Genomic DNA, 13,137 nt, shown 5'->3' on the forward strand with positions numbered 1-13,137 from the left:
TATATTTCATATCATTTCTACATTTGTATATATCAATTGACCCTGCCCTGGCCCTCTGTGGGGGGTTTTTTTTTTTTTTTTTTTTTTGTATTTCAGTTCGGGGTCAGGAAAATGGATTGGATGGCGCCAAGAGTGGAGCACCTTCTGGAAGAGGCACAGAAAGAGGCAGAAGAGGCCGTGGCCGAGGCAGAGGTGATTAGTGTTTTGGGGGTGTGGATATGTGGGCAGGTTACTCTTAATTCTTTAGGGGTCTGCTTTATTTAGAAACATTAACATTGAGTCTGGGTACCTTAAGTGTTGAGTTGTCATACATATAATAAAGATGGCTGAAGTGGATAGTGGGAAAGAAGGTAGATGTCATTTTCTTTAGTTTTTATTGCTGATGTTATTTTGATTGCTTGAGGACCCAGCAGTTCGATCAGCAAAAGAGCAGTTTCTGAACAGTAATGATTGTCTTATTCTGTATTAATTGATGTGCTACGTGGGACTGAGAGAAAGAACATCTGATAATATCAACCACTTACTATTCCAGAGCTGGCAAGATGGTTTTATATTAACTTCTAAGATTTCTCTCTCCCTCCCTTTTTCTCTCTCTTTCTTTAGGTGGCTCTGGTAGGCGGGGAGGGAGGTTTTCTGCTCAAGGAATGGGGTAAGTTTTATTGATATATAAATGTCTGTAGTCTTTTCTCTAAGAATCACCAAACACAGCCTTAATCAAAATGTGATCAGAATGATTTCTAAATTATTTATCAAAAAGATGTGTGGATTTAGCTCGTTTCTTAGGGGATAAGCATTTACCAACTGGATCATTACCTCTATCTTATAGCTTTGTTTGAATGCATATACCTGCTATTTTCTCAAAATATCCTAGATATAGGTTGAGATTATACTGTGAAATTTTGGATAGGCTGATAAGTGAGAAAAAGTAGACAGTATATAGGTTTATAGAATGGAGCCATGATTGATCTGTACTTCAGGAAGGAAACAGTCAAGATTCTGATTATTGTCTTTGAGTTAATATTTGCTGAAGCACTTAGAGGCCAGAGATTCTTTTAAACTTTTTTTTTTTTCAGAACCTTTAACCCAGCTGATTATGCAGAGCCAGCCAATACTGATGATAACTATGGCAACAGCAGCAGCAATACGTGGAACAACACTGGCCACTTTGAACCAGATGATGGGACGAGTGAGTGACCATTTATTATTCATTTCTTATCTCTGGGATTCTAAGGAAATAATTTTTTCGAGGGTATAGTTACATAAAAAGTGCTGGTAACACCAAGGTCACAGGTTCAGATCCTGTGAAAACAAATAAACAAAAAAGTGGAGGAATAGTTATTGAGATGAAAAAGGGATGGCAATTGAATTACTGTGTATGCTGTTTACTTACCACGTGCCTATGGGCACATACGTGCTGTTTCCCTTGATCCTTATCATTTGATGAAATAGGCATTATATATCATCACTATTGAGATGACAAAACTAAGACTGAGAGGTTATATATTTGCTAGTATTTGAACTCAGAATTGTTTGACTCTAAAAGCCCATGCTCTTTTCATGTGGCTCAAAGTATATTTCCTAGTGTTTATGTTAGGATAGCTTTGTCTTTTTGAATAGATACTCAGAATTAATCAGTTAATCAAGCCACTACTTGTAGAGGTGAACAGGGCCCAGAATCAAAGTCTACACTATTCATTTATTCTTTTTCTGGTACCAGGATAGGAATGACCATTTTTTCCCTTGATTTTTGGAAAATCTCAATTATCTGAGCAAGAGTGAAATCTCTAGATTTTCCAGCTCTCTGCTGAACAGCTTTCTTGGTGTGCTGGAGTATTATGGGGTTTGAATAAGATCTTTTTTGTTAGCTGGCTGTGATGCCTGAATCTGGGTAGGGTGTAAATGTTTAAGGGTATGTTAGGCTTGTGGGATATACCAAGATATGTTTGGGGTAAAAGATACGTGCGCTGCTTTTAGTAAGAGTAGCCTCTGGGCTCTAGAGTACTTTTTTCTTGTCCTCTTATGGCTGAGCCAGCACGTAAGAGCCTAATGCTTTTGGTCCCTCTTATAAAGGGATATGAAATAATAGTAGGGCCTGAAATAGGCTCATTAACTCCTTAACCATTTAAATTTTCCTTATCCCCTTTCAGAAGTCAGTGATTTTTTTATCTCTGGTTGTTTATAGGAGGTTCTATGGCACAAACAGCTTCTCATCTGTTGCCCGCAAGATGTTATACCTCAGGTCTTGAATGTTGCCTGCTTTTTGCTCACCAAGCTGCTTTCTCATAAACTCATTTTAAAAATTTCCTATGGTTGGAGGCTGAAGTTGAGTTATTGACAAGATAGGTGTCTTGTTGAATTTTCTTGCCATTTGGCTATGAAGTGTCCTATTCTGTTTTAACTCACTGTATTTCAGAGACATTAGAATTGCTCTTCATTTATCTCTTGATGGCTTTGTAGAGGCAATGGTAGCAGTCTCAATAACAAGTTAGTGTTTTGAGCTGTAGATTGTTCCTGGATATTTGGCTTTTTATCTTTGGCAGAAAAGTTGGTAGAAGTTAAGGGATTTGTTTTTATAGAGAATAGAAAATCAGGCATGGGGTCCCATTCCTGATCCTTGGCTGACTTCAATAAGGATCTGGTTGGAAAAACAGGGAAGGGTGAAGTGTATGTTTATTTTTGCTGAATAGAAAAAGGAGCAGATATGAAAGGCTAGAATTGGAAATCTGTGATTTGTGGCTGAATGAAATTATATGTGATGTCATTGTCATTTGTTAATGTGAGTGTTGGGTATAGCTTTATGCATTCCTATTGTTGATAATTTCATGATATAAACATACCTTCATGCATGATCTCTTTGTGTTTTCATGATAGCAAACTTCAAATTCCCTTTTAAATTAAAAAATAAATTCAAACTTACCCTTAAAATATCCACAGGTACAGTGGGAATTAGTATTGGGGGCAGATATTCTCATTGACAAGCAAAATTTCACTGGTTGTTTTTTCTTTTTTTTTCTTTTTTGTTTCAGGACTTGATTTCATTGGGGTTGAGGGGTCAAATTATCCCCGAAAATTTGAGACTGCTCCTGGTATGATACATCCAGGCGCCTAACTGCCCCGGATATTTTTATAGATTTTTATGAACTATAATATCTGTGGATATATCATTTTTCTGTCTTTCTGCTTTTTTCTTTCTGCTTTTTTCTCTCATTTTTATGCTCACTTTTCTTTCTTAAAAATTTGTCCATTTAATGAATATTTGAAATTTACATTGTGCTTTCTGCTAATGGAGTGGAAACCTTAATCTGTTGTTCTGAGCATTTCCATCTCACTGTTCCTTAATGCTTCCTCAACATAGCTCTTTTACTCAGCCATGACCATACATTCTGTATAGGAAAGTATCAAGTATGTGTCTACGTTCTTCCTTTCTATTCCAGTTGAAGTCACCAGAGTACAGAAAAAAATTATTGCATTGAGAGCCTAGAGTAAATAACCTCTCAGATCACTTCTAACTCTGGGATTGTATGTAAGTGCTAACTCACCTTGGGTTCCATTTAGCCAAGGTGGGGTGGATGTCAATGAAGAGAAAGGGTGGTATCACCAGAGAGGGACAGAAGAATGTGGTTTGTAACTTGTCCAGACTGAGATTAGACTTCGGTTTGAAGAACATTGTTATTATTAAGTGGTTCAGAATTTACCTGATACGCTTTCAGCATTTTCCTAGGAAAGTCATTATGATGAATATATTTTCCTCAAGGAAATAAGATTTTTCATTATTAAATGTTCAGAAGATTTTCACATGGGTTTTGTAGGTGTTAGAATGTTTCTAACTAATCTTTAGTGACATTGAAGTATCTGAATGCCAGACTTTCATTCTTGTAAGAAGACTTTCCCCATTTGGAGAGAAGACTTCAAGAGTTAGTAATCCACAAACTAGCTAGCTGCCAAAAAAAAAAAAAAAAGGGTCAGTCAATATATACTGTTGTTCTAGAGAAGAAAATAGGTGTGCTCTTGGGCCTTCTACAGACAAGTTCTTTTTTTCTTACTGTGGTCTTTTGGTTGAAGGGAAAAATCTTGGCTCTCAAACTCACCGAAATTCTTGAAGAAAGGGTATTTTCCCTTTCTGAGTATACATGTACATGTAAAGCAAAAAAAGGGAATGTGGGAGGTAGGTTGATTGCTTATGGACCTCTCCAGTAGAAACTGTATCCAAAATTTGGTACTGTCAACATGAGAAGAGTGTATATATCTCCATTGTCTGTGCCATGACCTTGGCAGGTCAGATTTCATGTTCTGTGTGAGTAGGATTAGGAGGGTGGCTATCATTCATACTTGATTTTTCAGTCTTGTCCATTGTATTCTGAAAAGAACAGATCCGTAGGGGCTTTCCTTATAGTTATTCCAGTTAAACCAGTAAGATCTATAAACTTGACTTATGATGAGTATGCATTTTTTATTCAGATCCAGTAGCAGATAGTTCTCAGTGCCTTCAGTTTGGATTTCAAATCCACCCTTCTTGTGCCCTTTCACTAACTACCATGTGGCAACCATTTGTTTCTCTATCACTGCTGCCATCCCTCTTAAGACTGCCTGCAGTTTTTTGTTCTTATGCCAGATAAATAGGCATAGTTTGCATGTTTTGATTTAAGTTGGCTGCTGCCATTTGACTGAATTGACCACTAAGTCAGAAGCTGAGGGCCTTAAAGATAATGCCTGGAGCATTAGATCGGGGTGTGTCTGTCTCTCTCTCTTTCTTTCTTTGTTTCTCTCTCTCTCTGCTACTGCAGCTCTGTAACAAAAACTGAAAGTAGCTGTGGAATCGTAATCTCATTAAAACCCTGGTGCTGAGGTATCATGCCCTTTCTAAAGAGTTTTTCCCTACCTCTGAAGCTCAAGAATTTCCTCTGATTAACTAGATTCTGGTCATACTCTTGGCTGCCAAAAATGTTAATACATTAGTGTTTTCTGCACATGCTTCATACTGGCATTTAAAATTTACTATTTTTCCTTTATTCCCAGGTGCATGGAGGACTGCAACAGAGGAGTGGGGAACTGAAGATTGGAATGAAGATGTAGGTATTCCCAGGTCATTCTTCACTAGTGCTTTCTATCCCTAAGTGGTGTTTAGGGATAGGAAATGGGCATGTTTCTACTTCTCAAAATTCACCCTTAAGATTCTGACCCAAAACTTTTACATCCAAAATAGTGTTCTGAGCCAGAACATTTCACATATGTTATATGAAGGAGACTGGGCATGAACGGGACTCTGTGGAACCACACTATGGAAAGGGAAGTGCACTTGTGTAAGTCCAATATCTGATTGTAAGATTTATCAGGAAGAGCTGGAGGTTGAGTAGGGCACCAGAAATGGAGTTAGGCAGGTAGTACATTGAGTAACAAATGCTGGTGGCACACGACTCTACTTAGAACCATTTCATTATTTTGTTTGTGTTTAAGTATTTGTTATAAGGTTCTTTTTTTTTTCTTTTTGTCTTTTTTCGTGTCCGGCAACCGATCACAACCCTCAGTGTCGCGCCCGTACCGGGACCGGCAACGGGATCGCAACCCTCAGTGTTGCACCGCACCTTGCTCAGCCAGTGAGCAGGAACCGGTCTGCATGTGGGATCCGAACCCTCGGCGGGAGCGCCACCGCACTCCCAAGCGGCGCACTGTAGCAGTGCGCCACCAGGCCGGCCCTGTTATAAGGTTCTGTAATGGATTGGCAGTGGGTACAAAGTGAGAGTTATGGGAACAAATCCTCAAGTTTGTTATCTGGTTGGCTGTGGAACCCTTTTATTTACTTGAAGCCCAACTTTGTAATTGAGATGAACACATGTAGAATTGGCTATCTGCCAGCTTGACTCAACTTGGAAACCTCATAGATGGGTGGCACATAAATGAGCTCTGTGAATTCACTAGAGTACTGCCTGAGTAAAAAGATTTTGCTGATTCTTGGTCACAGTCAAGGTTTTGCTGTGAATTATGGTTTTCAGTGATCATGGATAATTTTTTTTTTTTTTTTTTTTTTTTCCTTTTTGAGACTGGCCGCACCACGCTCAGTCAGTGAGCGCTGTGAGCACCACCGGTCATCCCTATATAGGATCCGAACCCGCGGCGGGAGCACTTTTGCTCTCCCAGCGCCGTACCCTCCCAAGTGCGCCAAGGGCTTGGCCCGGATAAACTATTTTAACAGTTTTAAATCTGCTTTTCTTTGCTTATATATAGTCAGGCAAGACAGCTTTTGTGGTAAGAAGAAAGGACATGTCAAAACTGTTTTGGCTGCCAATCCTGGGTTTTTAAAATTTCAGATGCATCAGCATCAGAGGGTGATTATTTTCTGTTGTAAGTGAGCTAGACTGCCCTGTGAATATGGGCAAATTCTGCTGCTTCCTGATATTTGGCTTGTCTGATAAAACAGCTTCCAGAGAATGACATATGGGGAGGAGAGTGGATTCCCTGTTTTTTAGAGGAGAGATTTTAATCAATAAACAAAACAAAAAACCCCAAACAACTTTTGAATAGTAGGGTTATTCCCTACAATTGCTTACCCAATTTTGGTGCCTTAGTAGAGGAAAGACTAGATGGATTAAGTCAGTATTAAGACAAAAATTGCATATCATTAAAATTATCCCTGGAAAGACTTTAACCATGGGCCCTTTCTGCTCAAAAGCCAAGAATTGACGTTTTCTTTCTTTTTTCATCTTGGCTATGATCTTCCTTTCTTTAGGGATAGTAGTGGAAGATAAATGTGGTTTGGGTAGAGGTGTGGGTTGAGAGCTGTAATGACAAAATATAAAGGAATTTTCTCTTTTTTTATGACTAGCATTTGTATGTTTAGCGAGCATTTGGTGATGAGGCTCCACCATGTTTAACTGGGTTCCTTGGTTCTACCTTCTCTGGATAAAACCATGAGCATGTATTGAAGGGGTTTGAAGGTCAGTTCATTCAGGATTTCTCAGAGTAGATAGTTTTCTTCATAGAATGTTCCCTTTTTCTTGATGTTAAATTTCTCTTTCCCAAAAAAAAAAAAAAAAATTTCTCTTTCCCATGCCTAGTTTCTGCCTGTAGCCTTAATGACAGTATGAATGACCAACTCCTCTGTTTTTTAGCTTTCTGAGACCAAGATCTTCACTGCCTCTAATGTGTCTTCAGTGCCTCTGCCTGCGGAGAATGTGACAATCACTGCTGGTCAGAGGCAAGTGTGTGGTAAAATTCAGTACCGTTTCCCAAAGAGATCTGCTGAGGTAGCTATAAGGAAAAATGCCACTGGCCTTCACATTATTGTGTTGGTAATAATGATATGACCAAGTCATATTAGGTTCCTGTTTAGTTATATGAGAATTTTGTAAGAGTTGGTACTAGTTTATCTACTGAATGGAAACGCATGTTACGATTTTAAAGCTGATTTTCCCTCAAAGTACCCTTTAATTATGTAGATCAGCCTGTCACATCACTGGCATTGACTGTATTACTCGTCTTGAAGTAAATCAAGGAAAGAAGATCCAAAAGTGAAAGTTTTTATTTATTTCTAAAGTCAATAGAACTGTTCAGTAGCTTCTTTTTTTACTTTATAATGATGGTCTTTGTCCACTGAGCCCACTGAGTGTATTTTTTCCCTTGGAATAAGCAGGACCCAGCTAATGAACTTTTCAGAACTTAAGCTAGCTATTGGAGTCAGTGGTAGGAGAAACAGTCTTCTGGGAATATTTTTAATCCCCTGAAAGCCTCTTGAATATCTCTAGACCTGGGCATGATAGCTTTTTATCTTAAAAGGCCCTAAAGAAGAAATGTAATAAGAATAGAATGTTAGGAATGTCATTACTAGAGGTAATGTGTGTTTTTTTTCTGACACCGGATATGTGTTGTTCTTCTACACCAATTTTGCAGTTCTCTGACAACAATTGGGTGTTCAGTGATTCAATTCTGACACTAACTACCCAGAGTTAGCACAGGTCCTGCAAGTTGAGGACACAGTCCCACAAGACTGCTCCCACTTCAGAAGTCTGCTGGCCAACTACAAATTTGGAGTTGGTTCTCATGACCCCCCTCTCCCCTAGGTTTGATAATTCACTGGAATTGGAATGACTCACAACTCAGGAAAGAGTCTTACTTACTATTACTGGTTTATTATAAAAGTACAATTGAGGAATAGCCAAGTGGAAGAAATGCATAAGGCAAGGTATGGGTTGGGGAATGCACAGGTCTTCCATGTCCTCTCCAGGTATTGGGGAGCTCTTCAAATCTCATTGTGCGAGAGTTTTAAGTAGAAGTTTCATTATGTAGGCATGATTGATTAAATCATTGGCCATTGGTGATTGAATTTAATAGGCAGCTCCTCTCCACTGGATGTGGATGGGGTTGGGGTGGGCTGAAAGTTCCAGCCCTCTAATCTGGTCTTTCTGGTGATTAGCCCTATCCTGAAGCTGTCGAGCTGCCCTGCCCTGGGTCACCTCATTAGCCTAAATTCAGGTATGGTTGAAAGATGCTTGTTAGGAATAATGCTTAGGAAATTCTCAGTGTTTTAGGAACTCTGTGCCAGGAACAAAGCACAGCCCAAATACAAGGATACTTCGAAATATCCTGGAAAAATAGAATTAAAAGATAATGTGTCGGGGCCGGCCCGGTGGCGCACTGCTATAGTGCGCCGCTTGGGAAGCGCAGTGGCGCTCCCGCCAAGGGTTCGGATCCCACATACAGACCGGCCGCTCACTGGCTGAGCGAGATGCGGAGGCAACGCCAAGGGTTGCGATCCCGTTGCCGGTCCCGGTCCGGGCGCGACACTGAGGGTTGCGATCCGTTGCCGGCCATGAAAAAAGACAAAAAGGAAAAAAAAAAAAAAGATAATGTGAATCTTTCTATGAATGTTTTGAAGTATCCTGATATATATATTTTTACTATTCCACAGGTAACTTTTTGACATTTTATAAAAGTTGGGGGAGATCTTCAAAAACTTCCCTATTCTAAAGCCATTTGGAGATGCTAGCATTCTGATACATGGTTTTATATCTTAGAAATTGGTAACAACAAGTGTTCAGTATTCAATCATGGATAAGTGTTTGTAAACTTTGGTTCAATTATTGAACTGCCACATGAAAACTAACGTTTGATATTTCATTAAATTAATAACTTCACTAAAATAAAAAATTTAAGTAACCATTACTATTGGCAACATTAGTGTAATTCAGCTAGATACTGTAATGGCTTTTACACTTCAATTATTTTGGTAAATTAAGTATTTCAGTGCTTTGTGCTTCTGAGTCCTTTAGAAGAGGCACCAGTAAGTGGCTTCATTTTAATTTAACCATAATCTGAGTCAGGTGTTAGAGAATGATAGACTGTTCAGTCATTATTCATTTAGATCCTTTCTCCTCCCTGCTAGAATTGACCTAGCTGTTCTGTTGGGGAAGACACCCTCTTCAATGGAGAATGATTCATCTAATCTGGATCCATCTCAGGCTCCTTCTCTGGCCCAGCCTCTAGTGTTCAGTAACTCGAAGCAGAGTGCCATATCACAGTCTGCTTCAGGGAACACGTTTTCTCATCACAGTATGGTAAGTAAGAAACATGGTTTTACCTAATCAGATCTTCCTGCTAACCCTAGTACACATACACAGTCATTCCTTCCAAAGACAGTTGGAGGTTTGTGATAGGGTAAAGCATCCCCTTTGTCCTCTTAATCAGTCTTGGGTGTAGAGATGTTGAGCTGGGTAGTAGGGGATAGTTCTAGGAAAGGACTTAGCTTTGCACAGACTGAATCTTTTAATAAAAATGAGTTAACATCATTTATTGAATAGTCATTGTGCTGAACAGTTTTTGGTATTTCTGCTAAAGAGAAAACCAGTGGCATCAGCCTGTCAACAAATTTTAATTCTTCTGCAATCCTAATTAATCTTCGATGGGATATTGTAGCAGTTCCCCATTTATTCTGGAGCAGAAGAAATTCTTTCTTTTTTTTTTTTTCCCTTTTTGTCTTTTTTACTGACCGGTAATGGGATCGCAACCCTCGGTGTCGCGCCCGTACCGGGGACTGGCAACGGGATCGCAACCCTCAGTGTTGCGCCCGCACCGCGCTCAGCCAGTGAGCGGGAACCGGTCTCCACATGGGATCCGAACCCTCGGCAGGAGCACCGCTGCGCTCCCAAGCGGCGCACTCTCCAGTGTGCCACTGGGCCGGCCCAAAGAAATTCTTTTATATTTACTTAAACCAGAAGTTTGTAGACTAGGCTTTCAAAGACCTAGAATCTTCCCAAATCTGCCACTTATTAGCTGTGTCTATTTCTCTGTAAATGGGGTAAGAGTGCTTGCTATTCCTATCTTGCAGGGCTTTAGAAAGATAGATAATTAGTATACAGATGTGGTGGGAGTACTGGTATTACAATAACCAGGAGCACAATGGCATATGACTTGTTGATTCAGAACATTAATAAGTCCCAAGGTCATTAACTGCATCAAAGGAACCATTTAAACCGAGCAATGGTGATTCAAGGACCAATTTTCTTATAATTACTAAATTCTAAGAAGTACTGCTTTTTATTTTTTTTCTCTTCTCTTTTTTCCTTCTATTTTTTGGTGCAGGGATACTAGTGTTGTAAGAGTTAAGCAGGCCATGTGTGTGCCTATAATGTTATTTCTCCAGGTATAATAATTACTTTAACTAGAAAACTGCTGAGCTAGCCACTAATCCAGAACTTTCAGTTTGTAACTGTTGTCTCAGACTTTTTTGTGTGTTAATTTAGTGGTGATTTGGTTGTTGAAGTTCTGCCAAGTAGGAAAGGTAACAGGCAAGAAAATATAGGATAGAGGAGAAATAGAAATATTGGGATTCAAAAGAAGAAAGAAAATAGGAAAAAGGTTGTAACAAGGTGTAATGAAGATCAGGAAGTAACTATCAATCCATAAGTTATCTAACTGGAAAATACAGTTACATGTTCTATGTCTCTCTTACTTCCCCTCTTAATGTCTGGAGTTATAAAGATTTACAACCAAATCAAAATTTTGGTATCAAAAAAATGTTTTCAACATACATGCACTTACCTTAGCATTCTATTTAATGTCTGCCATTTATGTTAATAAAAATAGTATTCTGTTTTTCTCATTACCTGTTTTAATTAATGTTACCTAATGTAGTTTCTTTTCTGTTGAGAATAAACTTCAGGGTGTTAATTTCCCTTAAAATTTAAAAGATCTAAATAACATAGAAGTTTCTCTGTTTATTTTCATTTATTTTTATTTTTATTTTTATTTTTATTTTTTTTTGTCTTTTTTCCGTGTCCGGCAACGGATCGCAACCCTCAGTGTTGCCCCCGTACCGGACCGAGGACCGGCAACAGGATTGCAAGCCTCGGTGTTGCTCCCGTGCCTCGCTCAGCCAGTGAGCGGGAGCCGGTCTGTATGTGGGATCCGAACCCTCGGACGGGAGCGCCGCCACGCTCCCCAAGCGGCGCACTATCCAGTGCGCCACCGGGCCGGCCCTGTTTATTTTCATTTATAATACAATGAACAATAGGTAATTTTTTGTGTGTGTCTTTAATATAATGCACTTGTAGAGTATTTGGTAATCATTAGCTGTGTGAGTCATCTCTCTGCCACAGTCTCATATTCACTTAGACTTCTAACGTTTTTGTTTTTGTAATCTTGGGATAGAGACTGAAAAGCAGAAAAAAATGGCTTACCTTTAGTTGGACAGAGTAGTTTTGTATAAAAAAGCACTGTTTGGTGATGACATAGTTAAACAAGCACCTATGGAAGAGTAGATTAAATCTCCTTGGAGGTTTTTTTTTTTTTAAGACTAGTTAAGGCCACATGGTTTATCTTCTGGGCTAGGCTGATAGTTTTACTTGATATTGGGGAATGGGGAGACTCCTCCAAAAGCATTAAGAGTAACTTTGCTTGGTTATCTGTCATGCAGTGTTTACCTTATAGAACTTGTATACACACAGAGAAAACAATCAAATCGTATTGATTTGTTAATTTAATTGTCTAGTGCAGAAGTTGGAATGTAACTTCTATGCTTCTTCTGTCTAGTTATTAGCAGTATCGAGATGAGGCTACAGTTAATTGTTTTTGTTTCGTTTAATAGAAGGGGCAAGGATCTTTTTTTTTTTTTTTTTTCTTTTTCCGTGTCCGGCAACGGATCGCAACCCTCAATGTTGCCCCCGTACCAGACCGGGGACCGGCAACGGTATTGCAACCCTCGGTGTTGCTCCCGCACCTCGCTCAGCCAGTGAGCGGGAACCGGTCTGTATGTGGGATCCGAACCCTCAGGCAGGAGCGCCGCCGTGCTTCCCAAGCGGCGCACTATCCAGTGCGCCACCGGGCCGGCCCCGAAGGGGCAAGGATCTTAATGGCTAAAGTAAAATTTTATATTAGTTTCATGTTAATTTAATAAATATTGGTTGACTTAAAAATTAAAAGGGTTATAGGAAAGTTGATATAGAAAAAATAAAAGAAATAAATTTAAAGTAGGGGGAATCTCCTGGTCATCAAGCTTTATCCCTGAGAAGGACGGAAGAGGAAATGATGGTGATGGTATAAGTTTTAATGTCTCTCATTTTTTTGAGTGCTTACTATGTGCCATGCATGTATTAAGTGCTTTAATACGTTGTTTGTTTAATCCTACAACTTTATGAGGTACTACTTCTATTCCTGTTTTTAGGAGAGGAAACTGAGGCAGAGATTAAAAGTAGTTTAAAAGTAGTTTTTCCAAGATTGCACAGCCAGAATTTGAATCTAGAGTGTCTGACTCTAGATCTTGTACTCTAATGGACTATGCTGTGTACTCATTCTGGTAGCATTCTTTATTTGTCTCATCTATACTGGCTCTCAATCTGGATAAGTGTCTTTCGTGGTAGCTGAATCAGGTTACTAACTGTAGATTTCTCTCATCTCTTTGTTGGTCTACAGGTGAGCATGTTAGGGAAAGGATTTGGTGATGTCGGTGAAGCTAAAGGTGGTAGTACCACAGGCTCCCAGTTCTTGGAGCAATTCAAGACTGCTCAGGCGCTGGCTCAGCTGGCAGCTCAGCATTCTCAATCTGGCAGCACCACCACCTCCTCTTGGGACATGGGCTCAACAACACAGTCCCCATCACTGGTGCAGTATGGTGAGAGGATGGAAAATGACTTGAATCCTTTAAGCATT

General features: G+C 39.5%; 1 protein-coding gene across 9 annotated transcripts in view; it reads left to right on the forward strand.

Moving 5' to 3' along the window:
• UBAP2L (ubiquitin associated protein 2-like) overlaps nucleotides 1-13,137 on the forward strand; it is a 43,175-nt gene that overhangs the window by 12,015 nt on the left and 18,023 nt on the right. For all 9 annotated transcript variants that reach the window (XM_008592489.1, XM_008592466.1, XM_008592485.1 and 6 more), the window contains 7 exons: nucleotides 97-192; nucleotides 604-649; nucleotides 1,074-1,186; nucleotides 5,017-5,069; nucleotides 7,107-7,192; nucleotides 9,377-9,548; nucleotides 12,901-13,099. In XM_008592489.1, coding sequence (XP_008590711.1) covers nucleotides 97-192; nucleotides 604-649; nucleotides 1,074-1,186; nucleotides 5,017-5,069; nucleotides 7,107-7,192; nucleotides 9,377-9,548; nucleotides 12,901-13,099 — 765 coding nt within the window. The remainder of the gene's footprint in view (nucleotides 1-96; nucleotides 193-603; nucleotides 650-1,073; nucleotides 1,187-5,016; nucleotides 5,070-7,106; nucleotides 7,193-9,376; nucleotides 9,549-12,900; nucleotides 13,100-13,137) is intronic.

Source organism: Galeopterus variegatus, unplaced genomic scaffold, assembly GCF_000696425.1.
Source record: "Galeopterus variegatus unplaced genomic scaffold, G_variegatus-3.0.2 Scaffold154, whole genome shotgun sequence".
Classification (NCBI taxonomy): Eukaryota; Metazoa; Chordata; class Mammalia; order Dermoptera; family Cynocephalidae; genus Galeopterus; species Galeopterus variegatus.